Consider the following 18,990-nt stretch of genomic DNA (forward strand, 5'->3'; position numbering starts at 1 on the left):
AGTGACATCACTAAACTCATCCGAATCGAACACACAATATTACTAACAGTAATAAAGTATGAAAAGGTGACCACTATCTCCAGAGCTGCTCTGACGTCAGTAACAAACACAGATAAACTTTTCTCTGTGAGACCCAACAATCACAGAGCACGCTTTAGAGACTAGCAGTGCCATTCCCAAAGAAAACCTGAAGAAACATGACTACTCAAGAGGAAAAAAGTAGGACTGTGCACGAGGGGGTGGACAGAGAGGAGCGAGAGAGAGCAAAGAAGTTAAAGCAGAGAGATGAATATAAAAGATGTCTTATACAGAAAGAGTGGAGAGATTAATTGATTTTAAGACCTTTATGAATCCGGCTATACAAACTCTGTTCTTAGCCTGACTCACCATCTGACTCTGTGTGTGTGTGTGTGTGTGTGTGTGTGTGTCTGTTGAATGAACAGCCTCAGAGTGGCAGGGAGTCGTCACTGGGGTTTAGGGAGTGCAGCGTCGCTATCGTGACAAGGCAGAAGAGACAGCACAGGGTCAGAAGTGGAAATACTAAGAGGTGTGTGTGTGTGTGTGTGAGTGTGTGTGTGTGTGTGTTTGTGAGAATATATCCTTGAGTCATGCTCGAAATAGAAGCAGTATGAAGTGCACACAGTGATAGGGCCATGGCATGAGTGTGGGCTAGTGTGTGTGTGTGTGTGTGTGTGTGTGTGTGTGTGTGTGTGTGTGTGTGTGTGTTAAATAGAGATGCACACATCGATACTGAATATCATCATCAAGCAGATACTCAGTTCTTTTTACAGACAAATTTATTTTAAACTTTTCTAACTTTCTATGTTCAGTGTTTTCCCCATTTTTTTAATGTCAATAATTTTGTTATGAAAAGAAAAAATAACATGAAGCGTAACATTACCTGTAACTGTGTTACATAATTTCATGTGGCGTTCGACTAAAATGCGTAACTCTAACCTCCTACTAGGAAAAAACTAAAAAAAAAAGCACCCTCTTCAACTCGGAAACTTGGGACGATCTCCTCAACCCCGAGTTCAGCAAGTGGCATCAAATCAACATGGCTGCTCACAGCATTAACAATAAACACAGTAGCACTTCTTCTTTAAATACTGTATATACTCTTGTTTCTTTTAGATCAGTCCACACAGAGATGCAGTATATTTGCTTGTTCACACTGACTCATCACAGTTCACTGTTTTGATAAGGTAAATAAATCACTCTGTTTGAATGGTGTGTCCTCAGTGCTGTTCTTTAGGCAGGTGAGAACACAGCAATCACACACAGGTGTGGACCAAAACAAGCAATCAGAGAGCGTCTGAGCAAAGTGGTCTCTCTAACGTGGTTCATTTGCAGTAACAACGTGATTCAACTCTGGATCAGCTCAGAAAATGCTGTGGTTTTGGGCTGCAGCATTTTTTGTGAAGATGTCAGCTGCTAAACTGAGCCGAAGCACAGAGCTGTAGTGCTACAGAAATGCACTAAAAATGTTCTGGAGATTTGGACCAAAACACAAAAAGAGAAAATAAATGCTGGATATGATGCACAAAACATTTACAACTAGTTACTGACAGAATTACTGAATCATTCATTCAGAGCCGGCTCCATGTACTTTGCACTCAAGTGATTTTTGTGATTTATACAAACACTTGGGAAAGGTTTTTTTTTTTTTTTTTATATTACGTGAATAAAAGTGTTATGAGTATGTTTTCAGTCCTACACACCCCTCATCTACCTTTTTTCCCTTGTGTGCAATTATTTGCTGTGTGAATCCAAACAAAATAGATCAACTTCGCTCTGATTCTAACCTGACAAACAGTCTAATGTGTGTGTGTCAAAGTGCCATTAAGCTCCATGGACAAAAAAATAAATAAATGTCGCATCCACCCACAGCAGCGCTTTATTGTACAGTGACACGCGGTTGCATCAGGTGTTGGCCAGAGGCGTGGTGCAGAACACGTGAGGAGCGGCACTGACGAAGGATGTCACAGAGTGACAGAAAGTTATTATCACCTTTGATATGGCAAAAGGAACCCAGTCAATGCAAGCCACCGTATTTGGCAGTGTGTCACAACAGAAAGTGCAACTAATAGTCTAGTATATTTACACTGACGACAAGGATATAAAATTGTCTTAAATCCTGCCGTCTGCAGAGAATCAGCTGGGTTTTCAACACTGAATCAGTACTGGGTATTGACTGACACCACTAAAGTCTGTCCACTCGGCAGCCATCTTATTAACACTCTTGCGCAGTTATTTTCAGTCATACAGGACCGGGCTCTTCCCTAATTAAATGTGGAGAGGTTAAGAACTAGAGATGGCACTGCTCCGATGCCCGACACTGAATATCGCCTCAAGATCCAAAACCTTTGAAACTCAGTATCGGACCAATACCTGCAAAAAAAAAAATGGTGGATCCAGTATTGAAGAAAACATATTGGATATCCGATCTTGTAACAAACGACAAATTGGATTTGGAAAAAAATTATGTGCATGCCGTTATCAGCTAATACTCAAGGTTTCCACGTAAGAAAAGAAAAAGTGGTAACGTCATTTCTATTTCTATTTCCAAAAAAGTGTACATAATGCACAATTGTTGACTGATCGTTCACTTTTTTCTCCGGGCCATACATTTCTCCATAAGTAACGATGCAAAGTGCCATGTATCAGTGCATGCATCGTTATAAGGATCTGATAATTCAGGCCTTTTTTTTGTGTTGTTTTTTTTTTTTTGAAACAGAAGAGGCGTGACTTGCATAGGGCTGCTGCCATGTTGAGCGTCACGAGCTCCTGTTAAACATTGAAGCAGTAGGTGTCTCAAAAAATCTCTGCTGATACTCAGAGCTCTGATACCAATACCATATCAGAAATGGAGAAAAATTTGGAGGGCGCATCCATCAAGCCTGAAAATCTCCTGCAGTGCAGAGTTCCAGCTCTCCAGCTAATCAAAGCTCTGAATATTACAGCGAGAGATGATATAAGGACATGTACTACTCCTCTCCCTCTCCTGCTCTGAGAAAAGAAACATTCTGTACAAGTGTAGGCTTGCACAACCCCGTCACTCTCTTCTCAAAATCTATTTCACTCGCTCTCTGCCCTCTCACTACTTTTCGCTCGGTTATGTCATCAATCTATCTCTCTCTCTCTCTCTCTCTCTCTCTGATGTTCTATTGTCTCTCTCGTTCACTTACACTTCCCCGTGCCTCTGTCCCAGCCCCCGCCCCTCCTCAGCCTCTCCATCCATTTCCTCTTTTCTGTCTCTCCTCAGGGCTCCAGAGGATGACATTTAACTAAAGAACAGATGGAGGCCCCCTGCCTTCCCCAAACCCTCCCGACACACTGCTGGACGCTGATTCTTCCTCATTACTGCCGGATGACGCTGTGATCTCATAACAGAATTGGATCAGGGAAATGGCAGGTTTGGAGATGCGTAAACAACAAGAGGTCAGTTTTCACACTTCTGATACCATCATAAGCAGGGTATTCCTGAGATTAAATCTGTAAGGCAATGATACAGCAGGATGTGGAGAACTTTTAGGCCCAATCCACACGTATACTAATAGTTTGAAAAATCTTGATCGTTTCTCTCAGTTTTGGCCCCTCATCGCTGAAAAAGAAACGCAGGGATGAAACCTATATTTTCAACTCATCCCCTAAGATTGAAGCATCACCGTGGTTATGATGAAACATTTCTATCCCAACAGGCGTGGTCTCTTCCAAGGATGACTCCGCCCACATCCACACTGCAACAAGGTCTCACTCACTGGTTTGATGAGGATGAAAAATAATGTAAATCACATGCTATGCCCAATTGAACACCTAAAAAATTTTGGAGCAATGTGTTAAACAGTGCTCTTAATCCGAATCGATGTCAAGGTGCAGTGAAGTTGTTCTGGAGCCTCATGATGGCCCAAACACCTTACTAACACACTTTATGTTGGTTACAGAGTAAAACTCTTCATCTGTATGTTTTTGATCTGCTAGTGTTTGTTGGCAGTGAAACCTTCCCACTTTTCTGAAGTTCACTTAAAAGTGCACAACATAAAACATTAGCGGTTTTGCAAATTAGATTATATGTAAACAAACAGTATATATAAACTGAAACAGTATTAATACCCTGGCTGTAGAACTGAACTATTTGCTGATGTGTAAGAAGGATATAATGTTTCAGCGTTCTTTCTCGCTCTCTTCTCCTTCTCTTGCTCCTTCATTCTCTGAATTTCTCCTATTTTTGTGGATGGACAGGATTCTGCCAGGCCAGCACCCACACATGAAATGTGTTTAAGGAATGTCAAACCACAAGGCTGCTAAGCAGAAGGCGAAAGGAGAGTGGAGGAATTCACCGGAAATTTCCGCCCGAGACACTCAAGACCCGTAACTATAACGGGAACCTAAATAAACCTCGTCAAGGGCAGAAGAGTGGGTGGTTATAGGAGGCTTTTTGTAACAAAACAGAGATGCTTTAAACTCAGATCTTTTATAATCTTCAACACGCTCTTACACAATTACATAACACGTGAATGTAGAGTAGAGCAGCTTCCGCTGTCCCTGTTTTCTCATCTTTGAAAGTATGTATGTGCCACATTAACATTTTGACATGAAATGCTAATGACACCAATTTACGCTGTCTCTCAAACAAACACAGAAGTTCCTGGATTTCACTTTGTTTGGAAATCTTTAGCCACAAGACCTGTCAAGTATACAAGAGCAACATCGAATCTTCTCTTCCTAGTGAGTCTGTTCCACAGAACTGGATCAACATCATGAATAAATCATTACCAGATCATTAATTACATTCATGTAAACAGCTGCATGAGAATACACAAAGGTCAACAACAGCTGCACAAATATAACCGTGTCAGGTTACGGTGCCTAGCTAAATTCAGTTTAAGAGGGGAAAGAAATTATAATTTTGAGTGAGCAGTTCTTGAGATTTGAGTTAAAATGTAAACACTTGCACTACAGCGCCACCATTAGGCTGATTGGGCCCATCTCACTGTGACCTACTGACCAGGTTTCACATTTGTAGGACTTACGGTTTGGTCCGCACGAGTTGTTTCAGTGAAGAAGAAGAAGAAGGAGAAGAAGAAAAGGTTATTGGGCAAAAGTTACTAGCGACGGTAGGCATCATTAATATCCTAACATATACAGCATTTATTAAGATTATTAAAACTTGAATCCTATCAGTAAAGTTAACTTACTGTTTATGTGCTTTCTTAAAGAAAAAACAAGACTGATAATAACCTGAGACTCACGACAAACTACTGCGAAACCTGCACTACTGTGTAGAGGTGAGTGATATGATGAAAATATCATTCCCAAAGAGATTTCTACAATACACATGATACTTGTATCACAATATTTATCACGATATCGATATTGTCATATCGCCCCGCCCTAGTACAGTGGGTTTTTTTCTGTTAATAGTTTGAATATATTTTTGATTTAATATTATTTGACAGAATATAGCAGGCGGTTAAGTGCTGTAAACGTCTGTTTATCTCCAGGGTGCATGCAGGGACGCACATTAAGCGAAACTGAGGCGTCAATAAGTATCAAAATGGCACAAGGAGCAACTTTCACAATCATGTCAGCGTGTCAGATGAGCTTCTGGTGTTTGCAACATCATCCTCTGAGAGCTACAGTCACCTTTCACCTAAAGCAGCACACGCTGCAGGCCGAGCTCTCGCTTTCTCACACCACGATGAGCTCCTTCAATTCGTCCAGCCGAGACAACCGAATTATGAGAAACAAAATGGACACATTGAGCCTCACTCAGCAATCTTTTAGTAAAGTTGTGTGTAAGTTTCGAAAAGGATGATTGTCTTCGTACTTGTGTGCATACGCTGACCATCTGTAACGTTCCTGACAAAGCTCATTTGCATTTAGCGACGCGCACAAAACTCCATAAAAGGTCATGCACATAGAGCTGGGAGCACGAAACGAATGATCAGGGTAAAGCCTGAAAAACAAAAGTGGAAGTTATTTTGAGTAACTTCTATGCCAATAATAATAATAATAATAATAATAATAATAATAACAGAGTGCCAACTCTTCCTTCAGCTGAGGATTTTTTTTTTAAACATTTTACAGCTATGTGCAGACAGACCAGCCTGTCCTCCGTTTATACACCACCATTTCTTGTGCTAACTTGTCATAATTTACAGGTTTGTGTTGGCTCACATTCTTTATTTTTTATTTTCATTAATAAATTCCAATAATATAAATGTCTGGTTTTCAAAAAATGTTCTCATTGGTACTCTTGGTCCTGATCTAGTGTACTAGCATGAGGATGTGTTTTTGATAGAGGATCCAAAGAACTTCTGTAAGTCGCTCTGGACAAGGGCATCTGCTAAACGCTGTAAGCGTAATAAGAAATATCTTAAATTCGACAGTATATTGCTGATATACTGTCCAGATAAAAGTGCAGTAATCCAAGCGAATTTTATGATATGAAGCTGATCAAATGGAAGTTTACATTAGTGGTCTTCACACACTCGGGAACACAAGTAGAAGAACAACAACAAGAAGAAGAAAAACAAGAAGAGGACTTTATTTTGTCACATGTACATTACAGCACAGTGAAATTCTTTTCTTCGTATATCCCAGCTTGTTAGGAAGCAGGGGTCAGAGCGCAGGGTCAGCCATGATGTAGTGCCCCTGGAGCAGAAAGGGTTAAGGGCCTTGCTCAAGGGCCCACCAGTGGCAGCTTGGTGGTGCTGAGGCTTGAACCTCCGACCTTCTGATCAGTAACCCAGACCCTTAACCGGTCATGAATACCAAATTTCTTGTGTAAACGCTCACACAAACGATTTACGAATAAATTCCTTTCATATCCAGCTTGATAAATGAGGCCCATTGTGCAAAAGGTCTGTAAGATTGAAGTCTTTTTTTCTAGGACTCACACTGTTTACATGTGAAGATTTTTGTTAACCCGAATGAATTCATTCCAGATTCCGAATGAACTATTTACGTGTCTGTTAACAGGAGACAACCTCCGTGTGTCTGTGTGTTATACGAAATCCGATTCAAAGTTATGCGTGTGCAGGGAGTGGGGTTTAGTGTTTATGTTACCATAACAACGAGAGGCACAAGTCGAAAAAACATGACTATCAGCAAAACATCAACCCAAAGTTATTACTGAACAGACAGTGAAAAGAAGAAGCATTTCATATTTCCCTGGCATTCAAGGGCAAGCAAGAGAACGCATCATCCGTTAATAAAGCAGACATATCACCTTTACTCACCTTCTAATGTTACATAATCCATAGTCTGGAAAGAACTGCACAACGAATGTAAATTTATAAAAACCTCCCCTTTTCTTTAATTTTTTTTTTTTTTAACCGTGTGCATGTTCTGCATCCTCGCTGAATAGCTGAACATCAAACACTGAGCCAATTTCACTGAGGTCAATTTGCCTCAAAATGCTACTCTGATGCCAATTCCACCCTCCATTCAACCACAAATATTTTTTAATGGATTAAACCATGTAATGTGACTCGTGTTTTCTCACAGGTCTGTTTCTTTTCCACTAGGAGTGCATCCTGACTCAAACACACACACACACACACTCCAATAGCAAATCAGACACATATATTTACATGCCTATTATTCTTGTTTAACGGATAATTAAAATATTATAAAAGATCATTCACTCAATCTTTTTAGTCATTATTAACAGATTATTAGACACTGAGTGGCTGTGCAGAGACACGGCACAACCTCGACTTTAAGAAAGCTGGAATAAGTTCAAACAGGATTCCACAGACATTCCAGGGATTGTTTAAGGCGGGGCTCAAAAATGTCCAAGCAGAGAGCACATAAAGGCTTTCCAAGACAATCAAATCAACATTACACCCCAAAGCAAGGGCTTCAAGCGCTACTGGATTAAACTACAAACTTTACATGATATAGTCAGTAGACTGGATGGGACAGGAGGGAACTTTTTTAAAAGACGGTGTGAAATTTAGGAAAAGAAACGTTTGACATTTGACTCCTTGATATATTTCATGGAACAATAAATGATCTAAAAGAAAATATTACAAGCAAGTGGATAAAACCTGAAGAAAAAGTGGCTTGTAAAATAGAAACCCAGTTAACCATTAATTTAACATATTACACAACAGTATTAAGTAATTTGGTTATAACAAACATAATGCAAAATAAATAAATTAATTAATAAATAAATTATTCCTACAATCCAGTAATTTGATCTTAGTCATTATAACATTTCAGCCATTTACTAGACTGCCAATGCTGACTCCTGTCCACTACCAAACGCACCTACAATGGGCACATGAGCATCAGAACTGGACCATGGAGCAATGGAAGAAGGTGGCCTGGTCTGATGAATCATGTTTTCTTTTATATCATGTGGACGACCGAGTGCATGTGCATCATTTACTTGGGGAAGAGATGGCACCAGGATGCACTATGGGAAGAAGGCAAGCTGGAGGAGGCAGTGTGATGCTCTGGGTAAATGTTCTGCTGGGAAACCTTGGGTCCTGGCATTCATGTGGATGTTACATTGACACGTACCACCTAACTAAACAATGCTGCAGACCAAGTACACCCCTTCATGGCAACGGTATTCCCTAATGGCAGTGGCCTCCTTCAGCAGGATAATGCTCCCTGCCACACTGTAAAAATTGTTCAGGAATGGTTTGAGGAACATGACAAAGTGTTCAAGGTGTTGACTTGGCCTTCAAATTCCCCAGATCTCAATCCGATCGAGCATCTGTGGGATGTGCTGCACAAACAAGTCCGATCCAAGGAGGCCCCACCTCGCAACTTACAGGACTTCAAGGATCTGCTGCTAACGTGTGATCATCTGCTGATCGGTGTGTACATATGTGTGTGCGTGTGTGTGTGTGTGTGTATATATATATATATATATATATATATATATATACACACACACACACATTTTAATTGGTATTTTGGAAAAATGTTTCTGATCAATACACTGAGACTACTTTCTAAGGCTACTTTCCTAATATTTAAATATTTCCCTTATATTTATCATTATCTGTATTATTATTAATCATACTTGCCATTTCATGTAATCACAAATGACTGAATTCTTTCATAAACGTAGGAAGAATTTCTGCGAGGTGCTGCCCACACACACTCCATGCTTCACTTGGCCTGGAGCACACTGTTAATCACACAAAGATGAGGACAACCAACATTTAAAAAAAAAAAAAAAAAATCAATCTTTTCCATTTCTCTTCCTTTTTCTACATGGAACTTGTTCCCACACATTCCCGCCCACTACCCGGCCTTTTTAATAAATAAATAAATAAATAAAACTTTAAAAAAAAAATAAAAATTTGTTTGTCAAGAATAGGTCCCTTTACTAATAGATCCCCGGAAAGTGGGCGGGACTCCTGCTGATCGAGTGGAAGCTTTGAGCCAATCACAAGGGCTTAATCTTAATACAGTTTGTCAGAGGGACCATCTGCATGACCAGCAGGGATTTGGGAAGTGGGAAGGGAAGTGGACGGACAGACCTGTCCTGCTGCATTTAAGCTCTCATCTTCACCAAGTGTACAGAAAAACACCACAGCAGCAACCATGCCATAGAGACAGACCTGCGTTTTTAATCCTTCCCATACGTGACAGTCTTTAGGACAGAGGACTGTGTGTTTGGTGGTTCTTTGGTACCAAGACAGCATTTTTCTGTATTATTAACAAGAAGAGAAAGGGATGGAATGACTGTCTATAGCTGCTATAATTTAAGTGATAACAGGAAATAATTATTTTGGAGATCATTAAATGTAACTATGTAAATAAATAAAAACTTCAGGGTGTGCCTTCATGGGTAAATAATTAATTTTGGTGTGAGAAGAGTAACTCTGCTTCGTGTCAGACGGCATCACTACATCACTCTGTCATTGATTATTTTCTCGTAACAGCATGGCCCCAAGGGTTTTCATTCCTAAATTATGTAGCGTTCCACTAAAAAGGTTGTAATTGTAACATGAAATTTACAAACTTTGACTAGAAAAAAGCAAAGAAAGCATCCCGTCAGCTCGGAATTCCAACCTCCTCAACATGGCCACTCACACCGTCAACAAGAAATAAGATATTTCACTGCGTTAATGAGTTTATAGTAGTGTTTACTTTAGATCAATCAACACAGACACATTAGTTGGTTAAATCTTGCAGAACCATACAGTTTGAGAAGTAAAACACATCATAAACTCACCATCACTGACGTTATCTGGCTAGTTTATTGCTAACAAATAACATGCCTCCATGGGTTCGTCTTTTGTTCAGACTTTCCACCTCCAAGTTAATTCAAACGCACCATTATTATCTCAGATACATGCTAGGTACTACACTCACCAATCACTTTATTAGGAACACGATACTAATATACTAACATTAGTATCGTGTTCTACTAATACTAATATACTAAGCAGGGCCTCCCTTTGCTCTCAAAACAGCCTCAATACGTCATGGTGTGGATCCCACAAGATGTTGAAACATTCCTTTGAGATTCTGGTCCATGTTGTCATGACTGCTTCACACAATTCCTGCAGATATTTCAGGTGCACTTTCATGCTGCGAATCTCCTGTCCTACCACGTCTCAAAGGTTTTCTATTGGATTGGCTGACAGAAGTGGAATCAGACGTGGTCTTATGCTGTTGTAGCTCATCTGCCTCGAGGTTTGACGTGTTGTGCATTCTGAGATGCTTTTCTGCTCACCACTCTTGTACAGAGTGGTTATCTGAGTTACTGTAGCCTTGCTGTTAGCTCGAACCAGTCTGTTCATTTTCCTGTGACTCTCTCATCAATAAGGTGTTTCCGACCGCAGAGCTGCCGCTCACAGGATGTTTTTTCATTCTGAGTAAACGCTAGAGACTGTTGTGCATGAAAACCCCAGTAGATCAGGCAGCAACAACCATGCCACGATCAAAATCACTGAGATCACATTTTTCCCCATTCTGATGGCTGATGTGAACATTACCTGAAGCTGCATGACGATATGCACAGCACTGCTGCCACACGATTGGCTGATTAGATAATCGCAGGAATGAGTAGGTATATAGGTGTTCCTAATAATGTGCTCAGTGAGAGTATATAAAGTATATGATGATGCTACATGGCTACATCAGGTTCATGTAGTCAAAAAAGAAGACTTAACATTTTTAAGCAATCACTCTCAACAGTGTTTCTTCTCATCTGTCTTTGGTCACATTATGAATGGTGCCTGATTATGATGATGATGATGATGATGATGTTTGAATAAGCGTGCTGCTAAAAAAGCAAAAAAAAAAATTATTGCATAAAAATCTCTTACAGCTGACTCTGATTTTTTCCCTCTCCTTCCATCTGTTTGCATCTTTTCCTCATTTAAGAGTGAAGAATAGCGAGACAGGAGAACGCAGGACAAAGGCGAGGAGAGGAAGTCGGTCTTTGTACACTGTTCATTCCACACCTATGCACCATGAGCACAGTGTATGTAAGGGTGTGTCTGCCAAAGAGCAGCACCTCCCAGCCCTGCAGTGAGTGAGGATAAAAATACCATCAGTGCCTCACTATCTCCTTCTCACTCTTACTCCACTTCTCGGCAGACAGATCCAGTCAGAGGTGACAGGCAGAAAGTAAATGTTCGGGTTCAGAGTCATGGAAAAAAATACAAGAATGTCAAATGTTTTTGTTAGCCTCATCCCACCCACTGCAAACTCACACAGAACTGTAGCATGAGGATGCTGTCATGCCATGTGTGAGGGGTAGAGAGACAGGAAGAGAGGGAAAGAAACAGAGAGAGAGAGATAGACACTAGGATAGACACAGAGAGATACAGAGAGTGAGTGAGATAGATAGATAAAGACAAACAGAGATAGCAAGGCAGATAAAGAAGCAGACAGAGAGACAGAGAGTGAGTGATAGACAGAGAGAGAGGCAGCCAGAGAAATACAGACATACAGACAGACAGAAACCAGATGGGAGATGAACGTTGAATTCTTATGATCAGATTATTAAATCTGACTTTCTGCAGATTTTCTTTTTTGTAAATCCTCTGACAGTTCAATATGAACATCTGTGTACAATCTGAGAGGGTGTGGAGAGAAACTGCAGTCCAAGTTTCATAACAGAAAGTTAGTGAGGTTTAAAGTTTCACAAAGCTGAGCAAGAAAGAAAAGAACACAAAGGAAAAGAGAAGTGGCAGATATCACAGATACGAACCAGCTGGAGAGAAACACAGCCTGCTCCACGCTGCAAGATACAGAACATGAGAAACCACAGATACGACCCAGTTCACTTCAGTTATCAAACTCCACACTCTGCAACATTTTCTCAGATACTACACTATACAACAGTAACGATAACGTATTAGAATATAAGATAAACCTGTCGCTCGTGTTACAGCCGTGCACTTGTACAAAAATAATGCACACCTTCTGATCGATCAGATTCAACCGTGCTGTGCTACAGAAGTTAATTTTACACTTTTAATATTCCCAGAATATCCTGTAAGTTATCAGTTATGATCAGGACGCCTTTTGGGATCATAAGGAGAAGCACAACTCTGCTGTGACATTATCCTGATTATTGTCTGGTGGGATGCAGGAGGCATCAGCCTCTCAAAACGTCATGAACAAGCACACAGAGAGAAACCATGTACATCCGAGTCCTCTTTTACATATCATCACGAACACAGGAAAATAGCAGCAAGCCACAAGCACCAGAAACTACCAGGTGTGTGTGTGTGTGTGTGTGTGTGTGTGTGTGTGTGTGTGTGTGTGAGAGAGAGATTGACTTACTGTCATGAGAGTTGTTTTCTCCCTGGGCACTATGTGCTACTGGCAGCCACCCAACACTATAACAGACAGCCCAGTCATGGAGGACACGGCCCCTGGTACTGAGCGACTGATCAACTCTCTCTCTCTCTCTCACTCACACACACACACACACACACACACACACACACACGACACTGTTGGACTGGTTCTAGTGGCTTGACTGGTACAGCTATACTGCAGTAAAAATCTTTCCTTGTACAGTGCAGAATAGCTGATTACAAATTAGATCATTATGCTATTTTACACCACAGTTCTGTTTTTTTTTTTTTTTAATTCTAACTTCTCTGATTGGTCAGACGATGTTGATTAATGTTCTGTAACAACCGGTCTGACAGTAGTGCCTGCTGTAATTTAAATCACAGTTTTACATTTACATGCTGGTTCTAATCTGTTAAACAATATGAGGTGTTATTTAACAGTGAAAAATGTAGGATTGGGAAAAATGAAGTTTTCTGTAAAGAGATGTTTATTACACATGTTTATAATGTTTATTATTTATAGAAGGAGTCTCCAGTGTGAGAGTTGTGTAGTAGTCAGTACGTTTTTTTCTATGCTTTCTGATTTCTTAGTAACGTGACAAGCTGCGTATTTTGTCTGATTAACTTCAAAAGAGAGAAATAGACAGAGGCTGGAGAGGGAACAACTGTTTACAGCTGCTCTAACATAAGCGATAACAGGAACTAACATGTTTCACTGACATTTACTGCAACTATAAATGGATAAAAAAAAAGCATAACTTGTCGAGCATTAATAATTGTAATGGCAAACTTTTAGGGTATAAGAGGAATAAAGCAGTTCAACATGCACGGTTATAGGAAAAATAATCAACTTCATAGTTGTAACCGTCCTGTCGTTGATTATTGTCCTGTAAAGTTTTATTCCGAACTTATTTCGTATATAACTGCAAACTGTAAAATGACTTTAGTAGGATAAGGTTCTATCTAGGTTAAAAATGAATGGGAGACAGAATCTTATAAATACTAATACTAAGATAATCTCTATTAAATGTTTCACCAGAGGTCTGCTTCATCAAACTCAAAAAACAAATAAAAAAAATAAATAAAATTAAATTAAAAAGTATTACAGGTGCCCGTAGGGACTAACAGAGCACTTTATGAGTCTCTGCTGTCAAATTTTAAAAACCCAGAGCAGCTGGATTCTGGTCCAACACTAACACACGTCTCACAACACTGCTACCATTAGCATATTTTCCATTACACACTTTCTCTCTCTTCCAGGTAAAAGCGTTCACAAATAATAACAAACTATTTTAAAAATGTACTCTCCATGGAGAACGCTGTTAGTTAAAAAGTGAATTTAATGACCCTGATTGGTTAGAAGCTGTTGATTAATTTTCTATCACAGCAGCTCTGACAGTAGTGTATTAATGAGCTTGGTCTGATGTATTACATTAACGTATTACAGCTTCTATAACATTATAAACCAGTTTTCCGTAAGGAGATATTTATGGAACATTTATGGAAGGAGTCTCAAGTGCTAGCGTTTTGTAACAGCTGTAACTAACTGCTGTTTTCCTTTCAGACATGGGAAAGCTGGACAGCTGAGTTTACGTTTTGCTGCGTTTGTTTCATCTTTTTAACTTTAAGAGAGAGGAAAAAAAGAGGCTGGTGAAGGAACGACTGTTTATAGCTGCTATAACCTAAGTGATAACTAGACCCAACTTGTTTCACGAATGTTCCACAGCAATAAATATAACTATAAAAGGAAAAAAAAAATTGCCGTGTCATTCTTTAATAAATAAAGATTGTAACTGTTGACAAACTGCTGAGGTATAAGAGAAATAAAACACTGCTGTTATGGGAAAATAATCAGCTCATGTTGAGTGTCTGGCAGCATCACACAGTCCAGTCATTGATTATTTTCCTATATCAGCACATCCCAAAGTGTTTAACTCCTCACATTAACAACACTTGAGAAAGTGTTTATCATTTATCAAGAAAAATATGTTAGATAGTGCAGTACATTTAGGCCTCTGATGAGAGAGATTAAAATAATTAAGACTTAATGATATAAAACACAGACTTGTTTATTTTTACTGATTCTGTGCTTGTTGGTTAATTTTTAATTTCGGACTGTCAGTTAGGGAAAGCTTTTGGTACTGCTATGCATCTGTATTATCTGTACTAAACACGTCCCACTTCACTAACCAGGCGCATCTGTCTCGTCAGTAACCTGACCTTGAGATGGCGTGTTTGCTCTCGCAGCAGCAGGAGCTAAATAAAATGTCATAAAGTGATGACATGGTAATAGATTAAATCCATTAGTTAGAGCTCAGGATACTAACACGAGCCATTTCTTCACCTCGGATTCCAATTCATTGAACAATTTAAAGTCCCTGTGATCTGGTTCTGTACACTGATGCATTTCCTTTTGAAACAGGAAGCCATAGTGACGCCGTGTTAAATGAAGTCACACAACAACCAATGGTATTCGGATGAGCCACACCCCTGCCGAATCTGAACAAGCCTCTCAGCAGCTTAGTGAACTAGCTGAATATTGAAAAGATTAGCGAGAGCCAGTTTTCATCAGTGGACGATTTCCCTCCGACGCCTGTCCACTTTAACCGGGGCGATATCCTAGACGACGCAATGCCGTGCGACGCAGGGTCGTTAGCGAGAGATATCCGACATGTCTGAGAAGTAGATAAAATATTTCTCTCTCACGATGATAGAAAAGCTTTGATGGTGATTAAGGACAGACTTGTTTTCTCGATCAGTCTGAGCTAGCGACATTCCAGCATTCAACAGCCCCAAGTTGGTAAAAACACTCTTCTGAAAAGTGCCCCTTACATAACTCACACAAATTCCATTCTCCTCCAAATAAATACACGCCAACCATATTTTCTCAACCAAAGGATGGAAAAGGGAATAGAGTGATGGAAGATGTGCCGCCAAAAACTCACAGATGAACCAACTGATGAACTATACAATTTAAAAAAAAGAGAATACATTGAAAACCTTTTCCACTGGTGTCCATAACACCCAAGCAACAGGCACAAAAAGCTCTAAAATGCCAGTTTTGATTTTAAAGACCACAAAACAGCTGTCTACTGATGCTGAAAAGACTGAAAGTATTTATGAACATTACCTGTGTTTCCTCCTGCATCACGCGGTATTGCTCCTTCCACACAGCCATCTTGGAGACCTCGTCCTTGCGCAGGGCGCGTTCCTTCTTCAGCTCGGGGCTCCAGAACGTCTTGATGGAGTTCATGGATGAGCTGAGCTTGCTCTCCTTGACGTCCACCTCCTTGCGCAGGAGCTCGTTCTCACGCAGAACTTCTTTCAGCTGCGCCTGCAGGTCCATGATGGTGTTGTCGCGGGCCTGGCGCAGCGAGTGCGGCACGGTGGACGCCATGGCTGCAGGCACGTGGTGATCCCCGAAGGCAATGGAGTCGCTGGCGATGTTGGGACTGCTACCCGCCACTGTGGCGCGCGTGCCGTAGGGAAGCCGAGCACCCGAGCGGCCCAGGGTCATAGTGCTCTTTGGCATGTCTGAGACAGAGGCGGGGGCGGTCGCGTCATTGTCGCTCAGGTACGTGGGGCCGGAGGTGGCGTAGGCGGCGTTCAGAGACTGGATGTTCTCCATGGAGAGCGTTTTGCCCCCCGTACCCCCTGTGCTGTTATTGCGCCGGTGGCCCAGGCGAGGAGAGCGAGGCAGGCGCGGAGAGCGTCCGGGGCTCTGATTGCCCTCCGGTTTACCCACTGAGCGGGCGCTACCATACATCACGGCTCGGCTTTGAGTAAAGGGACGAGAAACCTGTGTAAATATCACAGAGGCTGGTTCAGGTGATCCTCACGAGTCGAGGAGCTCGGGCCTGGGAGCGTCGCTTAACTACACAACAGGAACAAATTTCTCATGTTTGAAATGTCTGAGTGATTAATGCGGTGACTCGGCTCTACACTCCACAGGGAATGGACAGGGTTCTCATTAGCTTAGTCCATTAACTGGTGCTTCACCCAGGATTATACAACACAGTGACCTGTAACAGAAGAAGCAAAAAACAGATAGAAACGCTGATAAAGACAAAAGGAACAATCAATTTTAGGTTCTAGGGTGTTTTTGAGCATTTCTCTGATTTAGAGAATGTTGCTTAGGTGTGTACAGATTATATTTTTTTCCATTTAGGTTCCTGTTTATCTGAAATTCATTAAAGATACAGTTTTCCAGACCTTGCAGATAGGATTTAGCTGTATGCACATATACACACATACATCTCTTAAGACACTCACACACTTACAGACATCCTGTTCATAAAGGCAGTGCTACCGTCAGGCCTGTGGAGTTTTTTTCTCCCTGGCTGGAGTCCGCCTGCCTGGCACTTTTTTCCCCAGGGAAGAAATAATAGGCGAATGAACAGCTCTGGCATAATCAGCCTTTTAACTTCCTTCTCTGGTCTCTCTATGTGGGTCGCTTGTACGCCACGGCGCATTTACTTCAGCTCTGTGACTCGCTCCTGATTGTCTGAGCACTGCGCTCTCATCAAAACTGACGTTCTCTCTGGATTTTTATCCGTTTTGTCTTCATTTCTCACCTTCGATTTCTTTAACCCACTACATCTATTTCCTGGAGGCAGTTCAAACCCAATCTTTCACTAAATTGCACCATCAGTGGATTTGGAGTTAGGTTAAAATCTGTGTGTGGAACCTTTTTTACATGGATACATCAACATCGTCCATAAAAAAAAAGGCCTAGAGGATCTGTTCAGTTTTGTTGTACAAGATCTGGAGAGAATATGACTAATAGCTGGAATATTTGGCTGCAGAAGGACCAAAGACAACATTTATTCTGCAGCTCTGGGTCCAATAAAGCAGCGCACACACAAACGTGTGCACACACACACACACACACACACACACACACACACACACACACACACACAGTGTAGGTACATGCTGTTTGAGACCTGATGTGCGAATTCAAAAGTATTCAATGTTAAAAAAAAAAAAAAAAAAAAATCTCCATTGATCATTCATTCATTTACACATTCACTCATAAATAAACCTAACAAGTTATTAGCTGTAAATACACTCATAATAAAATTATATTATATAAACTACATGTACTTATTGAACTGCTGTATAGCAAAGGAGCCCTGATAAACATTTCACTTTCTTAAGTTCATGTTTTGCGTGCGAAGACATTCATGGTTTTATCTGTTTGGCAGCACAGACAAGGGAAACTAAGATACATCAGAGAAAGAGATTTCTCTCTAGAAGTCAGACACCAGGTTATTAAGAATCTTACAGGACTACAAAATAGGCGGAAAGGAAACACTTCATATGAGATAACACATTTTTTGAGCGCAAAGCTTTTTTATCACAGACGATTCACTAATCCAACACAATTCCCGATATTATCGTCACAAGCTTAGTACGTATTAACATCGTTTCATTTGCTACAAGGCTCTCGATTCAGTATGTCAGAGGACTGAACAATATGTCAGAGTACTGAACAATACATTCAACACTCCACGTAATAAAGTAATTACTCGTCATGAAATACTGCTTACAGGCCGCGGAGTGAGACACGTCACAGTGATGTAAGCCGCGCGTCTGGGTTGCAGAAACATAGTGAAAGTCTGTCGTGATTTTTAAGAGGAGAGACTGGATTTCTTTTCTAAAATGTTGGGTTGTTTTGCTGGGTGTCAGAATCGGAAAAGTGTTCACGGACATTATCATTTTTACCGCGTACCTCTGAAACGGACACCTTTCCAATCCATCAGAAGACGACTGTAGTTACAGGAAAGTTTTGGTCACCATCTTTGATCAATTGTGTATTTTTACAGATACATTTTTTTACCAAATAAGGGACAATACAGCAATACAGCTTTATTGCTCTAATCGGTGTGTATTTAATTCCCTTATTATTTATAACAAATGTAAGTTAAGCTTTTAGTGATGAATTATTACAACCTCACGGAACCCTGGAAATCAGCTCGATATGTCACTGTACTGTCAGCTACATAACATTAGCATAATCAGACGTACATTCAGATCAAAGAGGCATTTGTTTGTGTTGAAGCATGAAGAGCCAATGGTTCAGCAAGCAGCCTTTTGTTTCACGTGTTTATTTCGGCTGAAAACCTTCATTGTGTCGTGTTGCACGTCACTGCTTCTGAGCACATCATGTGACTTCATATGACTATAAATACTATTC

At 40.6% G+C, this 18,990-nt stretch overlaps 1 protein-coding gene across 10 annotated transcripts in view; it reads right to left on the reverse strand.

Annotated features, from left to right (window-relative positions):
• The window catches only part of erc1b (ELKS/RAB6-interacting/CAST family member 1b), a 205,380-nt gene that overhangs the window by 177,496 nt on the left and 8,894 nt on the right, over positions 1 to 18,990 (reverse strand). For all 10 annotated transcript variants that reach the window (XM_053241656.1, XM_053241657.1, XM_053241659.1 and 7 more), the window contains exon 2: positions 15,922 to 16,813. In XM_053241656.1, coding sequence (XP_053097631.1) covers positions 15,922 to 16,557 — 636 coding nt within the window. In that variant the 5' untranslated portion in view covers positions 16,558 to 16,813. The remainder of the gene's footprint in view (positions 1 to 15,921; positions 16,814 to 18,990) is intronic.

The sequence above is a fragment of the Pangasianodon hypophthalmus genome, chromosome 18 (assembly GCF_027358585.1).
Source record: "Pangasianodon hypophthalmus isolate fPanHyp1 chromosome 18, fPanHyp1.pri, whole genome shotgun sequence".
NCBI classification, from domain to species: domain Eukaryota; kingdom Metazoa; phylum Chordata; class Actinopteri; order Siluriformes; family Pangasiidae; genus Pangasianodon; species Pangasianodon hypophthalmus.